We start from the raw sequence: 19,942 nt of genomic DNA on the forward strand, positions 1-19,942 counted from the left end.
ATGAGAGGTGGCACTTTTAGGTTTTTCTTTGCAACCAGCTCCCAGTTGGGGTACAGGACAGAGAAACCCCCACTGCTTGCAAGACTATGTTTGAACTATTTCTTTCAGACAAAGCCTACCAAAATTGTTGTGTCATTAAAAAAATAAATAAATAAATCTGCCTAATTAGTGGTTTCTGGTTCCCTGCATCTTTTTCTTTTGATCTGAATAGATAGACTTATTTTTACATCATTTAAATCTTCTATGGTTTTAATGTATTTGGCAAACTGCTTTGAATTCATGCTAATCATTTCTGTTTTCTGCCTTTCCTGGAGTTTGTATTTACAATAATTGTGTATAACCAACAAACTGGAGATTAACACCTTGTGTGTTGCAACATAGACCATATCAGTCCCTGTTGTACAATTTTCCAAGAAAATCCACAGGATTCTAGGTCAATCCTTCTAATTTGAATTTCATTTCATGCTCAAAATTAAGTGATTAAGCATTTGAGAATCACAGCTTACTCAAAGGAGCCCCTACAGTAATGAGTGAAGAATAATAAGGCCATGTCTGGTCTGTGCTCTGAGAATTAGAGACGCAAAGACAGCAGAGGGAAGAAGAGACAGCAATTCTGATGGATTCTCCTGTCTAACTTAGGAGCACCTCTCCCAGGGTTCCTCTAGCTGATTGATTTGTGTGACTGGTATAGAAAAAAAGTAAAGGTGTAAGAAAGAAGAAAAAATAAAGTGCCATCTCTGCTGCGTAGCTTGCTAAAGCTCACTTTGTTTTAAAGAGGGTCAATAACAGTGACTACAGGGAAAATAGTCACCTCCTTGAAATCAGGACAAAATATTTAATGCAAACAATAAAAGGCATAAGAAAATATCATTCTATGTTAATGAAATACACACCAAAAAAGTTGAATAGTGTTTTAATAAACTTTATTTCTGATGTTTCTGCAGGAAGTGCCTATGGCTGGAAATGCCACAACTAGCTGATGCTGCAACTATGGAATTCTATGTAAAGAGCTATCTACAACAGGTAAGATATTAACTGCTAATAGATTTTCCACATAGCCTCATTTCACAAACACTATTGCTTTCATGAGGAGCCATGATGAAATTCTATTATTCTGTTGCAAATATAGCACATTTTTTAGATGTATAGATTTTTAAGTTCTTATTGGAAAGCACAGACTGTTTTTACATGTAAAAGGGCGGCTGCAGGATCAGTGGTTAGAACAATGTTCCTTCAATGAGAGTCAGAGGTTTGATTCATGGTAGTATACAGTCACACATCAAAGTGTCTGGGCAAGACACTGAACCGCTCATTGCCTTCGATGTGCCCCATCAATGTATGAATGTGATCTAAAGCACTATAGATTAGAGTCTATAAAATGATTTATTCATATTAGCATTGTAAAGATGTAGCTGAGTGTGTATGAATATGTTTAAATGGGTAGATAAGGGCACAGATTATGTTGGAAAGCGCTTTGAGTATCCTGGTTGGCTAGAAAGACTTTATTTAAGTACAGATCATTTAAATCAAACATAGCAAAATTAACATTTTCTGAAGAATAGAATAGAATAGAATAGAATAGAACACAGTGCCTACCGATGTGTAGAGATGACCCTCGCCATTCATGGCGATGTATAAACCTGTCTTCACTGACTGAATGGCGACGACTCTGAGGCCCACAGGAATAAGGTTAAACAAAGCTGAAAAAAAAACAAAACATGTACATTATTTTTTTTATATTTACTAAAAAATTCAGCAACATGTTATTTATAGTTTCAGATAATAAAGTGCTTTTTTAGGTTTACCAGCCATAGTATCCCCTTGCTCTCTGAGAAGTAAATGTTATTGAAGCAACCATCTCATTCATCAGCATACTTTTTGTTGTTATGGAGTTATAGGACTATGATGTTTGCAGATGAAATTGTGATCTGATTGAGTGATTTGTGACAAAAGGGTGGTAGCAAAGGTCAAAGGAAAGGTTTACAACACAGTGATAAGACCAGCTGTGTTGTATGGTTTGGAGACAGTGGCAATGCCACAAAGACAGGAGACAGAACTGGAAGTGGCAGAGCTGAAGATGTTGAGGTTCTCCTTCGAAGTGACAAGGATGGACAGGATTAGGAATGAGATCATAAGAGGAACAGCACAGGTTGAACAACTGAGAAATAAATTTAGAGAGGCCAGACTGAGATGGTTTGGACATGTGCAGAGGAGGGACAGTGGGTATATTGATAGAAGGATGTTAGAGATGCAGCTGCCAGGAAAAGGACAAAGAGGAGGCATATGGATGCAGTTAGGGAGGACATGAAGGTAGTTGGAGTGAGGACAGAGGACACAGAAAACAGAATCAGATGTAGGAGGACGACTCACTGTGACGACCCCTGAAAAGGGAACAGCCAAAAAAACAAGAAGAAGGAGGACTTATTGGGTCTGGTATAGCTAATGATTGCTGTGGTAAGAAACATCAGGAGTGGTCTGGCTGTGAAAGAGTATCTGCATATATATGATACTCAAAGATGCATAACAACCTCTATTGCTTCAAAAACCAATTGATGTTGGATGTTTGATATCTTAGGAACTCAGGGAAACCTAATCTAGACTTTTAGATTCAAGTGGCATGTAATGAATTTTAATATCTAAACCCTAATGTGAACTGCCAACACTTTATTTGATCTTGACATATATTGTCATCTCTGCCCTATGTGGACTAAATATATAAAAAATTGTTGTTTCAATAAGTTATTTCAGCTGATCAGATGTGACATGTGCCAAATCTTCTTTTGCTGACAGCAGTTAAGTGACACAATGTGGAGTGTCAGGCTAGCATTAGCACCAGGACCTCGAATCAAATTAACCACCTAGCCTGAAGCGCTAGAGGAGCAGTGAGTGCCAGAACAAGCTAATAATACCACTTTCCTCTGTGTCAGGCCTACTGTTTCCTGGTCCACTTTCTCTCTCTGTTAGGGCAAACTGGTGTAATCCAATGGCTCCATTTTAAGAAGACATTTTATTCCCTCCAAGAGCTAAAACATGAGGGAAAGTATTGGCCTACGGGTTAGAGAAGATAGAGTTCAATTTCTGCACCAGAAAGTTACATTTCTAAAAGGTAGGCATCAAACAGCTCCAAATCTTCCATAAGATTGTGCTCAAGGAGGTTCAAAGTAATCACACCTCTAAAATGTTTGATCCTGAAGGCCAACATGGAGATACTCACAAGAATTACTGCTGTCATCCTTGGTCCCATCAAGAGAGCCATCGGGGTTCATTTGCAAGTAGTATCCCTGCCTGCAATATAACCTGGTCACTATACCCTTGAGCTGGGGATCTGCAGGAGAGATAAAGAAAATAGTTAGGACTTCTGCAGGGGAAGCAATTCTATTGAAACACATTAATTATTTTCTTCCAATCAGCACATGATTTAGCATAGTATGACCTTGTTTTTTTCAGTAATGCCAAAAAATCCCCACCAAGTGACTCTTCTGTTTATTTTTGTTGTTGTTTTTTTCATGGGCAAATCCCACAGCTACCTTTTGTTGCTTATAAGCCCCATCCTGCTCAGAGACAGACCATCCAATTACAGGCGTCAGAATTAATATGTGGCTGTCTGACTCCCATAATGAACCCAACAGCACCCTCTCTGGGCTTTCAGTACGGAGGATGTAAGAGCGCCTGCAGATTCCAACTCATCCGACAGGAGAATTATCCATGTGTTTACAGTAAATAAATATCTTCTGCGGTTAGATTGCACTGAGCCGCCGCAGCTCAATGTGTCGTGTTTCATTTTGTTGGCATTTTACATGGGTTGTAATGAGATGTGGAAACATGAAGGCAAAAGTATCAAAAAAGTCTCTGGATTAAAGCTGCTTTAGATAAAACTAAATGATAATATCTCTTCGTCTGTGCATGCCTGTGTGGGCCTTTACGGACATATACGCTCAACGTAAAACTAACTGTAGAGACAGCCATCACACACATTTCATTCTGAGAAATCCCTAGGGAGGTAAGAAAAAAAAATCTGTGTCTAAACCATCTTCCCTGAAAGCAACTTTGTGGGGGTGGTGGAGGGAGGAAGGAGAGCAAAGTCACAGACTAGATCTCAAGAGGTCTCTAGAGGTTCCTAGCTGAGGGCAGAGTCAAGTTTTTCTGTTACTTTGCAGGTCATGACATCGTCTTTTGAAATGGTAATGATGGGTGATGGCATAGGGTATCTCTGATATCTGAGAAAGGTGGCACTACATCTGAGCGATACTGCTTCAGCATTCAATCGTACCGTTGTGCTGCAGTGAAAAGGAGGCTAAAGCAGAATATGTCTGAGTGCCATCACGAGGCTTGAGACAGGCTGACAGGACAGTATTTACAATAAGTTCAGTCAAAGCTGTCGCAGACATTCAGCCAGAAACACCAACTTTTAACTGTTTTCTTTTGTGTATTTCATGCTTGATCATCTTACGACTATGATAATCTTATCGCCTTAACCCAACTCTTCACACTCACTGATGGTGTGAGACTCAGACCACTGTGAAAGTATTTTCACTCCAAAAGATACTAAGGTCTGAGCACTATGATTACTAATCCACAAGTAAAAGGGATGTCTCGTGATTCCAGACATCTTAAAATATTCCCCTGCCACATAAGGAGAGAAAAAAACTCCTCATGTAGAACTATATAATTTCTACAATTTGCCAAAAACAGATTAAATCACAGAATTGGAGAATCCAACATAAAATGTAGAACGCTGTGGAACTGTTCATATGTGGATGTAATCAAACAAATCTTTTTTATGTAACAATTGAAAGTGAGTGCTTTTCACACTTTATTTATAATGATGCTCAAAATGAACGAGAGATTCTGTTTTTTATCCAGGATCCCGGGGCTTGGGTCTCCCCCACACAGCTAAAGCAAAAAGATTCAGTCATCTAAATATCATTTAGTGCTAGGCTCAAAGTTTCAAATACTAGAACAATAGTCAAACAACTTTTATGATTTGGAAAAATAACTTCCCAGCATGTTTTCTTGGCACCCTATTGACTAGGACCAAAAGAAAACATGTGATGACGCCAAACAGTTAAAGAGTCATATCAAAACATACGATACAAGCTAATGTTAGCCTCAGTCTAAAATCTTATCTCATCCAGCAGTTAGGGCAAATAATGGTCACTAAAGTCCACAGAGTCCTTTATTTGAAACACTGCAGCACCAGTATTAGGTTGGGTGTGCATTTTATCTCAGAACAGCCTCACTTCCACAGGACCCCAGCAAAGAAAAAAAAGAAAGAAAAAAAAAAACACCGGCAATACACGGACGTTTTCACATGAATTTTTAATGACTGCACAATTCCCTCAAGCAAATACTTTTTGTGATGATGCGCCAAGTTGGCGAACCTGTGATCGATTCAGGACTTTGAGCAGCCTTTAAACACTGACAGATCAGCGTAGAGCAATCTGTAATAATTAAAACAGCCTAAGTGGAGGCTGGCAAGGTAAAATCTTTGCGTATATCTGTGTCTATGCGCGTGTATATGAGGTGCACTCGGCTCCTCCATTGATGCTATAAATCATATGATGTTGTGTTCCCTGGGGTGAGATAGCCAGTCTATCTCAAACATACACACACACACACACACACACACACACACAGATTCCCTATCTGGGTTTGATCTTTGGAGGTTCACAGCACCAAGCAGATTAGGATGAACATCTGTAGAAATTGTGTAATTTGACAAAATTGTAAAGGATTAAAGTAAAAAAAAAAAAAAAACTCAGAAAAATTGGGAGATAATTGTAAGAAATAAATGAAGGCTGAAATCGAATCCTATAAAAATGAACAAGATGTGTAATTTAAAAGTAATTTAGGCCAATGGTTATGCGGTGGGGTTTCGTGGCAAGGTTATGAATAGTTATTATCTTATCTGTCGTAGATAGGTCTTTGAATGACCTCAGTCTGTAGAAACAGTTTCATTCTGTCAGACTGACAAGTTAACAGCTAGTCCAAATATGGCCAAGATCAAAGTGCAGAGCTGTTGTGTTGAAATAAACCTACACTTGTTTTAAGACAACACCAATCCACTTTGGTCTTGGTCATGCAGAGACTGGGGTTATTCACAAAACTATCTGCAACAGGTAAGATAATAATTGTTCATAATCTCTGCATAGAAATGCACTTCAAAAGGTTTGAATTATTGCTTTCAGATTTTGCTGTCATACTACTCCATACGCTGGCTCACTTTTCTCTTGTTTGTCTTCATCTCTTTTGTCCATTTCCTCTCGCATGTGTGATTATTCTGCTTAAGAGTCAGGCCTTACAGGCAAAACAAGAAATCTGGTAATCACAGATGGGAGCTTGACTTCCCCCCCGTCATATCAGTATTGGTTTTTACAACAGAAGCACTGTATGTTTCTACATGCCACTTCTCTGTTTCTAGGGAAACAGAGTGGTGGTTTGGCACCAGCAGGGGGGTTTCCTTGGAAAACAATGTGCACAAGATTTCAAAGTGGTCTGTTCTGCAGCCAAGGTCCCTTTTACATATAAATTGGACTGTCACAGAGAGGGGCTGATTCTTTTTTTCAGTCCTAAGTGGCCTCTCTACAGCTCCCTCATTCCCCCTTCTGTCTTATGTTCCGTTGTGTCATCCCTGTGTTTTTGCAGACACACATGTCAAAGCTCGGTGAGAAGCAAGCAGAGCATGAAGAAACAACCGGCCCACACACACACACACACACATTCAGGCACAGCTGCAGCATCACTTGTAGGCTGCTGTCAGCTCTGCCCTGTCTGACCCACTTTGGATGTTTCTAGAAAAGAAGAAGGGCTTTTCCAGCCTGCCAAGGAAAAACCCCTTTATGTTGTCATAGAAAAGTAGATTGAGCACTGTCACCCATTTCTCCAATCTCAGCCATCATCTCAGACATTTCAGCAATAACCCTGCTGGAAAAGCCGACTGCTGTGTCAACATACTCCAGAATAAACATCCGAGGTGCAGGTAACAATTCATCTCAGATCATATAAACTAATCTAATCATCTGATCCATGCAACCTGATCTTATGGCTCATAGATCTAATCTCGTGGGATAATTAGAGCCAGAGCAGTGAGATTATGGCCCCAAGATGGATGTGCAGAGAGCTCAGTTGCTTCCATTGGAATAAAATAGGATTTACAACTCACGTTTAATCAAAAATAAAAAAGGAAAACAGGGCAATCATTGGCTCTGTATCTTCCATAAAAACACAAATGATTGAAATTAAGCTGATGTTGCAGTGAAAACACTAAATCTTCCCAGAATATTCCCACAGGAGGACACATCTGTGTATTCTAATGAACACAGAAGGAAAAAGCTTTTGTGTTAAAAATATGTTTTTAGACACTGTTTCTGTTGACAGATTGTCAAAATAGTTGTATCTCAAACAACTAAACAAAATGGCAAATAGTAAAATTGAGGTAAAATAAGTTAGATGAGACAAAATTTCCCATTTTAAAAGTCATGCTTTTGAACGGGGAACTGTGTCAGATCTGCTTTGAGGTTAAAAACAAAAAAGCTGAGGAAAAAAAAAATTATAGGCAAAGCAGGAATAAAAATTAACAATATTGTGAAAGGTAGCTGCAAATAAATTTGCATGGATGCTGAAAAAAGTCATCTTTTGCAATAAAATAAATCAAATCCACAGTCCTGATAAAATTTGCACTCACTTACTGAAGTCTTGTGTTATTTTATTGTTAATTAGTCTTTACAGGGACAACATGTGGACATCATGTTGCTGTCCTCAAATCCAGCTATTCAAAAACTTTATCTAATTATAGATCCAGTTGCTCCAGAGTTAAAAGACCTTTGGAAAAGTTGCGTTTTGAGGCAATTTTAACAAACACTAACTATGAATTCTACTCTGATTTGACTAAACATGCTTCTAAAACACTAAGATGGGAATGTTGTCATGTTGCTGATTTCTCCACAGCTTTTTATAAGATCTTATTGATGTTTTACAATAGTTTTCATGATCAAACTGTTTTAAAAAAACAGAGCTTAGAAAATGAGAGTAAATAGCACCCCGTCTGATCAGAAATGTCTCCATCGGTTGCCCTCAAGGATGTGTGTACTTGTACGCACTGGATGACTGAGGATCTCCACCAGTGTGCCACCTTTGTTTTCGCTTCTTAAGACAAATATGTGCCAGAGCAAATGTGACAACAGAGATCTTATAGAATATGCAGACAGTTCTGTGCTTTGTGACACTGAACCAGGTCATGGCCCAGTCATTGATCATTTTACATTTATACACAGGCTATTTAATAAATATTTAATTGTATAAATGTCTTGGGTCTGTAACTGTGAAGCTTTTTGCAAATAAATAAATAAAAAGAGATAGGTCATCAGTGTGTGCACTGTTTAAGGACACTTTCACAATATAACATTGATTGACTGACCACGTTTTATTTTTATGGCAGTGGGTAATCATGCCTTGCCTATGTCTGTAAAGCAATCATTGCATGTGCTGCACATCTGCAGCTAATTAACTTTTGGAGTCAAACTCACTCAAGATGACAGTCACGGCTAATTGACCTTACCAAACATAAAAAATCCTATGACTCAGTCATTTTTACAGATAGTGAGCTAAAAATTGATGTGGTAGTAGCTGAGAGTCTTCAAGCACAAAATAACCATGTAACATCTTGGTATGCAAGGGAGTGAGTGATGTGAAATGAAGCAGTTTTGTCTTTTTTCTTGTGTTGCATGGTTTGGTTATTTATCTCTGGAAAACAAACTCCTTAAACCAGACATTCTTGTACATTACAGCAGATAGCCAAATGCATGAAAAAAGACTCTTACCCTTTGTGTTTCAGTCTCTACCTTCCAAGAGAAGGAGGTTTTTGCTCTCTGAGTGTAAAACACCACAATCCAAAAATGTTTTTTTATTCATAAAATGTAGCAACGTTTGCACTGTGATTGCTAAAGCTTGATTCCTTATGCTCCTGTTTCTGGTTTTACATTTGCTTTTATCTTTTACTTGTGGTGTCTTGGGTATTCTTATCACAGTAAAGTAACTAAACCTGTCAAAAACACAAAGTCTGTCAGTGTCAACCAATACAGCCCATAAGAAAAGAAAGTCTGATTCACAAGATCAATACTCAATGCCAAAGGGAATACAGAACTTAGGGGTCTTTTTATGTCAGCCATTCATCTTGACACACGTCAGTCGGATTCTGAACGTGACTTCAGTATATGTTTGCTCGCCTGATGGCCAGAAAACAGCTCTGCTCTCGGCTCAGCTGTCACCACCTGGGAAATGAAGACAACTGTGAAATTCTGCCTCCAAACACATGGGATCAGTGGCGCATATGGCTATGTTCACCCAGAAAACAAAAAGAAAAGAAAAGAAAAAATCTTTTAGGGTTTGATATTAAATTAGCCACACCAACCAAGCCATTAGTCTTCCTGAGCTGTGTGCTTTGGTGATAAAGTGGGAAATAAATGGAAAGAAGGGAGGAAGATAAATAAGGGAGGTATGACGTTGGAATGAGGACAGAAAAACAGAGGAATGTGTAGGACTTTCAAAGCCCCTGACAAAAAAATGTGTTTTTGTCAATCTCATGTGACAACGGAATTAATGGATTCCCATCAGGGTTTTAATGACAGACAGAACCAAATGAAAACAAAATGTTTTGCTCTAAGCACAGCCTTTGAAACTGGGACAAAATATTGCTTATTTTGAACAGCTTTTCTCCTAGTTTTACATTCATTTCAGTGAGCCTTCATTTTCCAAGCAGCAGGGTTTTGCTTTTGGAAGCCCTGTGACACAGTTCATCACCACCTGTGCCGGCTGTTACTGGGAATTATCATCACTGCTCAGAGATTCGAGTGTGGGGGGTGCTCTGTGAAATCCTCGTTCTAGGTGTGATGCTGTCATGTCACTTTTAGGGTTCCACGGTTCTGACTTAGATCCACACCTAGAACACTAAAATATACATATGGAGATTCTGGTATTTCTCTCGGCATGGCTAACATCAATTCCTCAGCCACACATGACACATCATCTGCCCACATCTGTGATCTCTGGGTGCTTCTGGACGCTATACTGACAGTTTGTGCCCCGGAGCCGGCTCAGCAAATGACAGGCAATTAAACATCCAAACACTGATACACATGCACACAGAGATCAGAATCAGAAACAAATGCCTAAAGGATAACCAATAATAAGCCTTCCATTCTGGTGAACCCTGACCGAAGTCCAGATGTGTCCTCTATGGTTGTTATATATAAATCCTGTTTTATCAAAGCCTCTTTTAATCCATGTAATCACCGAGGGCTGCTGAAGGAGACATTTCATAATGTTGTTCTGTTTCAACGTGAAAGCAGACAGCAGGAGAGAGACTGTACTCACCAGTCAAAATGGCTCTCTTTGTGGAGAAGATGAAAGACTAAAACCAGCTTTAGATATTTGTTTAAACAAAGATGGTAGCAGCTGAAGTCAAAGTCTGTGGCAACAGGTTTGATACCTGATGATTCTTAGAGGAAACTATGATTCCTAAACATTCCCTTCCTGGAAGAAATACATCCTCCCTCTTGGTTCCTGTTTCCATCAGTAAAATTATTTTAGGCAGTGCTTTTTAATAAATCCAAGTTGCCAAATTATATATAAAAAAAAATAAACGTTTCCTTACATTGTCATAATTGGGATGAAAATCTGCTCAGAAATGGAAGAAAAACAATGTGTTTGAACAGTGTATCCCCAATTTTGTAGGAGATTGTAACCTTTTCAGAAGCACAAAAACGAGTTTTGGTTCTCACTTTGCTCATGTATGAATTCTGCATGTGCCCTGAAACAATCAGGCCCCTGTCTGCAAAGCAACTCCTCAGCTGCTACTTGAGACTGCATGAAAATCTCAGACCAATCATCACAACGAGAAGGCTTTAATCTCCTGTGTGAACTTTTTTATGCACAGAGGTGAAATTTAACCAAGATTCTCTTATGATGGCTGCACAGGTGCAAAAGCACTTAAGATTTTTTTTTTTTTTTTGTCAGAGCTAATATTGTCTGCACATGTCTACACCGAGTGCTCACTGAAGTTCCCAGACCTTGTCTCCGTAGTCTCCGCTTCCTGAGGCCGAAGATGCGCACTTTGGAGAAGATGTCCACGAGGTTCCCATTGCAGAGACCCTTGTTCTTGTTGGGGCTCTTCCTTCGTCGGTTGGTGGAAGGTCGGTCCAAATGCTGCTCCCGAGCCTGTCTTTTTTGCCTGATAAGCCCACTCGCGATGGCAGCAGCCATGGCTCAGATAAAAACAAAAAATGTCCCAGTCTGGGCACAAAAAGAGCGCAGACTCTTACACGGACAGCCGCCTCTTTTAGAGCTCGCAGCCCCTGGGTCACAGTCCCATACTGGCGCGGTGTAGCCCACCCCCCGGTTCGGCGATACCAATCAGCTGGATGTAGTTCTAGCAGCTGGATTTTCTTTCTCTTTTTAAAAATCCAAATATGATAAAGGCGAGGGGAAACCAAACTGTCCTTATCACTCGCAACATTGTCGGTGAAAGAATGGGATCACTTCATGCGTAATAATTCCACACATCAGTGACAATCCGTCCTGGTGAAAAAGCCCAACTCATGCAGACGGAGATTTCGGAGGCTTATTCATACCTGAGCGACGTGTTTGTTCGGAATCTGTTGAGGGAAAAAAATGTTCAGTGGCATCTCCACGGCTGCAGCAAAAGGGGGGGAAAGAAATCACCCGCTCGTTCCTTCTTTCCGTTTTTATCCTCCTATCTGACAGAAGAGGCAGCTCTTTCACAAGTGGCTGTTTGAGGCTGCGGTGGTGAGGATGGTGATGGGGGGGCGCCCGTGCATGTGCGCCGCCAGCAATTAAACAAACAGGCGCCTCCTCTGGAGACCAGCGGAGTCCAAGTTTGCAAGACAGGATCAGACATTTAGAGATGCGATTTACGCAGCAGAAATGGAGCTTGTGTCTGTTATCTGACCATCCAAACGTCCTGTCAATCAGATCCAGGAAGGCTGTTTTCTTTAATGAGCCAAAACAAATTAAAATCTTCACTGCGCCTGTAAACACCAGAGCTGATCTGAGTCCTATGGAGATGACGTCTGCGTAATAAGAGCGCATAATACGACTGGCAGAGCTCATGAGACGAATGTATGGCGCGTAACAAGACAGGAGGGTAAGGGGATTTATTTTCCCACCCTTAAAGGCAAAAAACAAACAAACAAAAAAAAACAGTCTTTATGTCCCAGATCAGCAAATCTTCACCCTTCAGCAAGTCCTAAACACTGGTCCGGATGAGACCCTTAGTTTTATTTATTTATTTAATTAAGTTTTCTACTCTTTCAGTCTGGGACTCTACAGAGGCTCACCTTCTTTTAGAAATTAAAATAGCTTTTTGTATGTCTGTACACCTAGGCGTGAATTTCCGTGTGCAAAATTCCTCTCGAAATTTCTGTAAAGCATTAAACTTTGTCCCTGAGAGACTAAAGACATAAGATGTCAGATTCTGAGAAGAAAACATTTTTTTTGTCAGACATGAAACTCCAATTGCATTGCTGTGCGTGCGTGCATGTGTTTGTATGTGTGTGTGGTTTCAGGACCGCGGACAGCTCTGTTACTTTTCAGCACCATACGTTGCGAGAGGGGAGGAAAATGTTTCCCCAGACGGACATCATGACTTGAACACTCCACTGCAGTCTGCGGGAAACACTCAGGTCCACACTACCCCCCTCCCCCGACCCCCATCCCCAAAACACGCGACATTCAGATCAGCGTGCACGCAGACTTGCACGAGTCCACTCCAATAAAAAGCAGCACTGAGACAAATCATTTGATTCTATTTTCTTTGTCTTCCAGTTTTAAAAAAATCATCCGAGCTTCAATCACAGGCGCAGGAATTACAGAGAAAAACTCAAGAGAGCCCTCTGCTGTTTGCGGCTGTAATTAAACATGTGGGACTCAAGGGGGGAGGAGGAGGAGGGAGGGGGTGACGGGTCGCCCTGTGCTGCGTTCATTCTCTCCGCACACCTGTTGATATGCAGCTGCATGGATTTTGCAAATAAAAGAGCAATTAAAACTGGAAACAAACAGCAGAAAGAGTGTCTGAATGCAGCTGCAGCAGCACAGAGAAATGACTCCTGAAGTAAAACTCAAACTGTTTTAAAACTGATGGAAAGGCCACGCTTTTGCTGTTCGCGTTATATCATTAAATTAATATACATATTAAAATTTTTTAAAAGATGTTTGAGCATGATGTCGTTCAGGGTTTTTTCCTATCTGACTGGCGCACGCAGACTGTGGCTGCACCCACAGTTACTGCCCCCTCAGCTCTCTGCTCTACAGTGTGAGACATGCAGTTAACTCTCCAACCAGCAGCGGACACTGTCAGCTCAACAATGGTCCCCAAACAGCGGCACAGATGCGCCCCCATCACTGATCTGATACAGGTGGAAATCTCTGCTTTTACTCATTCATAAAATCAGCTTACTTTGAGAATCTGGGGCTGCTGAAACGTCAGACTAAATAAGTTCCAGCTGGAAAAAGACCGGAAAAAATGACCAGAATGTGGTTTAGTTTGGTGAAAGAGAGAAAATAAGAAGAATGAATAAAAACAATAGCAATAATATTAGCAAATAATTTACTTTATTTTTGTTGTGTATTATTTTGAGTAAATATATAAACGTGCACAGCCCAAGTTTTGTTTTATCATATTTATGTATGAAAAATAAAGTGTAAAACTGTAATATTGATAACAACAGTGGTAAAAAAAAGAAGTAAATAAAGGCGTAAAACTAATAAAAATGTGAATAAAAGCAAAAAAAAAATGGACCACAGATATTTTTGAAGATAAAATATCTGTGGTCCATATATATATATATATATATAAATAGGGCAAAACAATACCCTGACTGAAGTTTTAAAGTCTGTTTTATCAGGATAGATATTTGTCACAATATCTTCCACCTCCCCCTAAAAAGTTTAAATTTAGTTATCTTACTTTTGTTATCAACAAAAGAAAAAAAAGTACAGTATGACAGATATCTCCTTGATGTGCAGACTCATAAATCTAAGAGCCTTGTCACAACACACAGTGAGAGAGTAAAAATAATACCAACATCTTTAAAAGTCTTATGAGACAGAACACTTTTCTATCCAACAGATTACAGCGGAGGGTGCTCAAAACAATGTCAAAGTATTATTAAATCATTATTTATGTAAAATCAGGACGCACCTACCTACATTTTTTCTCCACTTGCACGTAAATGTGTGTGAGTCCATGACACTCCCATTCCATTTCAGACTAAAGACCCTTCCTGCTGACTTCTGTAGCCTCATTTATACACTGCCCCTTCCAGGATCTAATGTAGTTACTTTAAACAGACACTTTGCCCTAAGCTATTCACATCAATTTGCTCACAAACACCTTCAAGACTTCATTCTTTTAGCAAAACGCCACTTAAACTAACAAAGTTTGACACTTTGTTTAACCACAGTCTGCTTTAGCCACAAATGCAACGTGACAAAAAGGTTGCTTTATGTTGGAGTTAGCAAGACACAAATCAGTCTCTAATAGGAAAGATAAAAACGCTTTACCTTTATTGTCAATGAAAACAATGGCAGAGACCACCAACAAGCACAATACTATGCATAATTTACCCACACAGAGAATTCTGGAGCCCAAATACACACATTTAATGACACAGAAGCCACAATGAATGCAGCCACTGGCTCATCAGGTCAGGACATTTAAATCCAATCTCCTCAGAGGAAATTAAATTATCTTTGTTAGATGTCCTGCTGCTGGAGCACAGCAAATGTCGCACCAAAGAACTGGGGTAAACAACCCATTTGATTACTGCTATTACTTAGCTTTAGGGCCGTGTTCTTTGATCATGTATCCTGATGGGAAGAAAAAAAAAAAAAACAGACTGTGGGACTCAGCAGTTCTTGGGCCAGGGAAATAAAAATATATTAGCCTGCCTGAATCAAATTACTCTGCATTATCAAAGACTCTTATACATTTATTCACAGATGAGTAATGATTTTGTTTGGCTGTAGGACACAAGTAATTTTCTCCTCTCTTTTTGTTTCCTCTCCATGCATTAGCTTTTGAGTCACTGAATATTATAACTCCATATACCAAAGGAATAAAAGCTCAGAGAGTCCCTTATAAACTTTAAGCGTCCTATGGAGGCTTGTGTATAGTTCTCATTTGTTTTGAAGAGTCTAACAGGATAATCAGAAGATGAAGACAAACAACTTCACACTTCACATCAGGAAATAGTTAGAGGAAATGGTTATAGAGAGCATGTAGGGTCTTTGCAGATCGCTGAAGGTCTAAAGGTTGGCAGAATGATGATTTGAGGAGCTGCAGAGGATCAACACGACACAGATCTGTACAACCATCAGAAAAGCAAACATGAGACAAAACCAGCTGTGGTCGGCTGGATAGCAGAAACTAAAAGGAAATGGGTTTTCACTACGTTTTTATGATGCTTAAAAGGTGAAAAATACAGTATTCTGAACATAACAGCAGCATACACCTATTTGATATGAGAAGATGTAATGTTACCTTCCTGCAAACGAGCACAATCATTGTCAACTGATCAAGTTTGCAGTCAAACTGATAATTTGTGCGTGCCTCAGGGTCTCATACAGTCCAGAAATGCACAGTTATGAGTTTTGAGATTTGAGATTTAGCTGTTCTGATCTCAAATCAAGTTCAGTAGGTTCGGTAAGTTCAATCAGGATTTTTAAATAAGTGTAAATATACTCGTAAACTAGCATCTCACTGGGCTGCAACTTTTGGCAACGAATTGAGAACGACATTTACAAAGGAGTTTCCAAAATGTTTTGAAATGTTCACAACAGTTCTCAAATATGGCAGGCATTTTGAATATGTTCAAAGACTTTGCACAACAAAATTCCACTCAAAATAGTCACAGAGTTGTTGCGGGTGTATGAAGCTCATCTCAAACCCTTTTCAGTTTGTCTTTTGTGCAAAAAACCCGAAACAACTTTGTGAGAGGTTAGTGACATATAAAGCAAAATTGTGACTGATAAGAGAAAACCGTGAGAACCAGACATTACGAGCACCACATGATGGCCCCACTAACCGAGACGTTCTTGTCTCAAACAGCAGAGAGGACACAAGCTGCAACTTTCAACATATCAGCTTGGTTTTCGTCCGGTTTCTTCTTCTCTGAGGTTCATGTTGTTTGACATTTGATTGCTGGGCTGGGAGAGAGGCCTTGTATTTATATGCTTCAAATTGTTCAATTGTCACGCATACCTATTGCACCACTGTTGCATGATGTAGCAACTGTAAAGCGACAGTCACAAGAGTAAAATAAAAAAAAAATGCAACCTTGTCACAAGAATGTAAGTTTAATGCTGTGCAACAATGGTACTTTGAGCAATTCTGGCTTAAATTTTGCTGGGAGTTAAGTTGCATGTATGCAACATTTGTGCAATGTTCGTGCAATAAAGCATCCTTGTTATTTTATTAAAATTTATATATTTTTTCAGCATTTTGTCTCCAACTAGTTACTAAAATATGATACCAGACACTCTGGACTATTCTGTGTTCCCACCCGCTGCACTTCACAGGTTTTTTTGCATTCTGGATCACTTGGTTCAGTCTCTTCAGTACATATATGCATATATTCACCAGTGCACCATTACATATTTGTAACTGCTGTCATGTACTGAACAATTTCCACTTTGTGTCAAAGTGGGTGTGCTTCTATACAGTCTATTTATTGTTTTGCATGTTGCCAGCGTTTTGGATTCTACTTCTTCCTGCACCTTACCTCAGATTTGTAGCCTTGAACCAGATTTGTTTTTCCAAGTCCATCCATGTTTGCTTCAGTCACCTGATTTTGCAGTCTGCGTTTTTCCAAATGTCAGCCCTGACAACTACCATAGATTTCCGATGTTTTCGTTTTGCTATGTCCTGAAGTCATCTGATAACACAGAGCTGGACGAGTGCTCGAGCTTCAGGAGTGAATTGTAAGGAGCAACATTTAAGTGCTACACTGCAGCACTGTGGATGAATGATATACCTCAGAAGACGAGAAAGCAATCTAAGAGAGATTTAGCTTCGAATGGGTGGAACACCTCATACATTAAGTCTGCTCACAGACCTTTAAATAGCTGCTCCATCCTCTCATGCAGAGAGTCGTAAAATCATTTAAATGGACATCACATAATGACCACAAGCTATACTAAATATGCCACCAGAGAATATCTACAGGCACTTAATAATATGTCTGTGTTGCGAGAGTGATGGAGTGCTGGCCTTTTCTCGGTTGAGAGATTAGCGAGGAGCCGAGGTGTGGAGCTCTCCCACAGAGACATTAATGAAACGCAGTAGGTTCAAACTGTTGGCTCCACTTATAGCCCTACCCTAAAGCGCAAAAAACAAAATGCATTTAACTCTGATGCTGCTTTAAAAAATATAAAATAAATCAAAAAGCAAGTACAAAGCAACAAATAGGAGAGTAAGAGAAAGTTGTAGTTAATGTATATCAAGTTAATGATAAGACTGGTATTTTAGGTATTTTATTTCAAAAGAAGAGGTTACATAGTTTAAAAAATGGTTCATAACTACAAATAATGACTTAAAGCAATAATTCAGACCATCTGAAGTGAGGTTTTGTGACGAGGTTATGATCAAGTACTATCCTATCTGTTGTAGATTGCTTTTTGAACAACCTCAGTTTGGAGAAATAGGGTTTAATTAAGTCAGATTTAAGATCTCTTTTCCAAACTGAGGTTGTTCAGCCTTCTTTAACAGGTAAGATATCAATTGTTCATAACATTTTCACGGACACCCACTTCAAAAACAATCTGAACTATCTCTTTAACCATGAAACAATGGCTATATAGACCTATATAGACCCAAACAACAAGTGTATGAGATGATAAATGATACTATGTAGCAACCCTAATGTGAACATGGAGACAAAAGAAGAAGAAGAAGAAAAAGAAGAATACAGAGTCTGCTACTGTTCACACACGTCTTCTCTTCAACTCTCTCTCTCTCTGTCACACACACACACACACACACACACAGTGCTTCATTCTTTGATCCTATTTTAAGTTTACAGCAGTGATGGAAAGTGCCTTGTCAGCAGCACTGCAGAGTGAGGTTCCTTGGAGAAGCCCTGGGTGGTGTGGGAGAATATCAATTAGTTCAAAATCCTCTGGCAAGGCCTTCTTCTGAAGCTGCAAGCTGACTCAAAGTCCTGGTGTGTGTGCTTGTGCCCGTCAGTTATCCCCTCAGCAACGTAATGTATCAGACGATGTGTAGACTATCAAAGACGAGGTGTGCACTAATGTGGAAACTTATGGGAGGCCCCTTAGGACAAAAAACATTCTTCCTCTCACATACACTATCAAACCCTTTCACACACACTATCAAACCCTCTCACATACACTATTAAACTCTCTCATCTAAGCAATGCTGAGAATATTTTTTGTCCTAACGGGCCTCCCATAGTAACTTATAAAGTTCACAGGTGTTCATGTTAACGTGAATAATTTACAGATGCAGGTAAAGGAGCCGAGTGCTTTTCAATTCTGAGAGGCTCAACAGAATAGTAACGAAATGGAGGTCAGCTCATGCACACCTTTATTTGGGAAATCAAAGCCAAAATACGGAGAAAATGAGGTCAGTAGATGCTGTTGCTGATGTCAGTTTAGTGAAACGTGATCAGAAGTTTGTAAAAAAAGATTTACATGTTTTAAGTCATATATAAGTGAAAAAGTATTACAAACAGTCTGCTAAATTGATGTGTCTTTAAAGATTAAAACTGGGTGACTGCCATGCATCATCGTACAGATGATACCTGAAAGGAAAGCAGGTGTAACAAGAACAGAGGCTAACTTTGATAGAATGAATATCAAACTGGCTCACCGACACACAAGCTTGAACAGGATATTACCCCTACTTCCCTTAATTACTTCAAAGCTACATATCAAAAAAAGTTGGCACACACACATATCACCCATCATATTGCCCCTCTGACAGTCCAATTGACAAAAGCTGCATTCTTTGTTTTAAAGCTGGAGATGCTCTATTTTTCAGACTTATTACTCCTGCAGCTGGGTAAGAGCACAACACTCTGTACAGACCTTTTATGTGTCTTAATGAAAATATACCAGACTTTATGACTATAAATATGGCACCATGGATTCAATCTTCAAGAGTACATACAACCTACATGAGGTTTTTAAAGGTCTTGTAAACAAATATATGTGAAATCTAGTGTCAAAACATATTTTTTCTTAAAAAAAGACACCTATTAACACTGTGGTAATGTTAGCAGAAGATTGCATTTCAGCCAAAACTATGGTTTTGGCCAAAGCCCAGCCGAGAATTTGTATTGTAAAAAGTGAAAGCGATATTATTGTTATGAACAATAATATCTTGTCTGTTGGAGATAGTTCTTTAAAGAGCCACAATATAGAGACAAAAAGCTTATTTCTGAATGGATTGATGAGCTAATGGCTAGTCCAAAGAGAGCCAAGACTGAAATAAATTGCTGGCTGTCGTAAAACAACTTAAGTTTAAAAACATTTCATAGAAGCTCATGATAACACTGTTTTGTAAACCTCAATATTGTTGTCAGTTTCACATTACACAGCTAATTACATCATATTTTATGATTATTTGCAAACACAAAAGCAGCAGCAGCTAGCTGTAGCACTTCAAATGACGCCAGGAGCATTTCTGTCAGAAATACCAAACAGTTCTGCAGTGAATGTGAAAATGCAGCTTTTGTTAGTTGTTTGTGCTTGCATTGGTATTCCTGCACCACAAATAAATGCTTCAAAAAGTGGAAGATTAGATTCCAGATGTGACGTATTTTAACAAAAAGCTAACATTACAAATATTCAAAGAGCATATAAGCACACTTAGCTACATTTTGTCGTAAAAGCAAAGCAGAACAAG

At 39.3% G+C, this 19,942-nt stretch overlaps 1 protein-coding gene across 2 annotated transcripts in view; it reads right to left on the reverse strand.

The window, feature by feature from the left end:
* fgf14 (fibroblast growth factor 14) overlaps positions 1–19,942 on the reverse strand; it is a 108,075-nt gene that overhangs the window by 30,322 nt on the left and 57,811 nt on the right. The window contains exons 1-3 of one of the 2 annotated variants that reach the window (XM_017410100.3): positions 11,067–12,072; positions 3,215–3,325; positions 1,597–1,700 (exon numbers count right to left, since the gene is read on the reverse strand). In XM_017410100.3, coding sequence (XP_017265589.1) covers positions 1,597–1,700; positions 3,215–3,325; positions 11,067–11,259 — 408 coding nt within the window. In that variant the 5' untranslated portion in view covers positions 11,260–12,072. Of the gene's footprint in view, positions 1–1,596; positions 1,701–3,214; positions 3,326–11,066; positions 12,073–19,942 lie in introns of those variants that run through there. The other variant, XM_017410099.3, reaches the window with a different exon arrangement.

Source organism: Kryptolebias marmoratus, linkage group LG6, assembly GCF_001649575.2.
Source record: "Kryptolebias marmoratus isolate JLee-2015 linkage group LG6, ASM164957v2, whole genome shotgun sequence".
Lineage (NCBI taxonomy): Eukaryota > Metazoa > Chordata > Actinopteri > Cyprinodontiformes > Rivulidae > Kryptolebias > Kryptolebias marmoratus.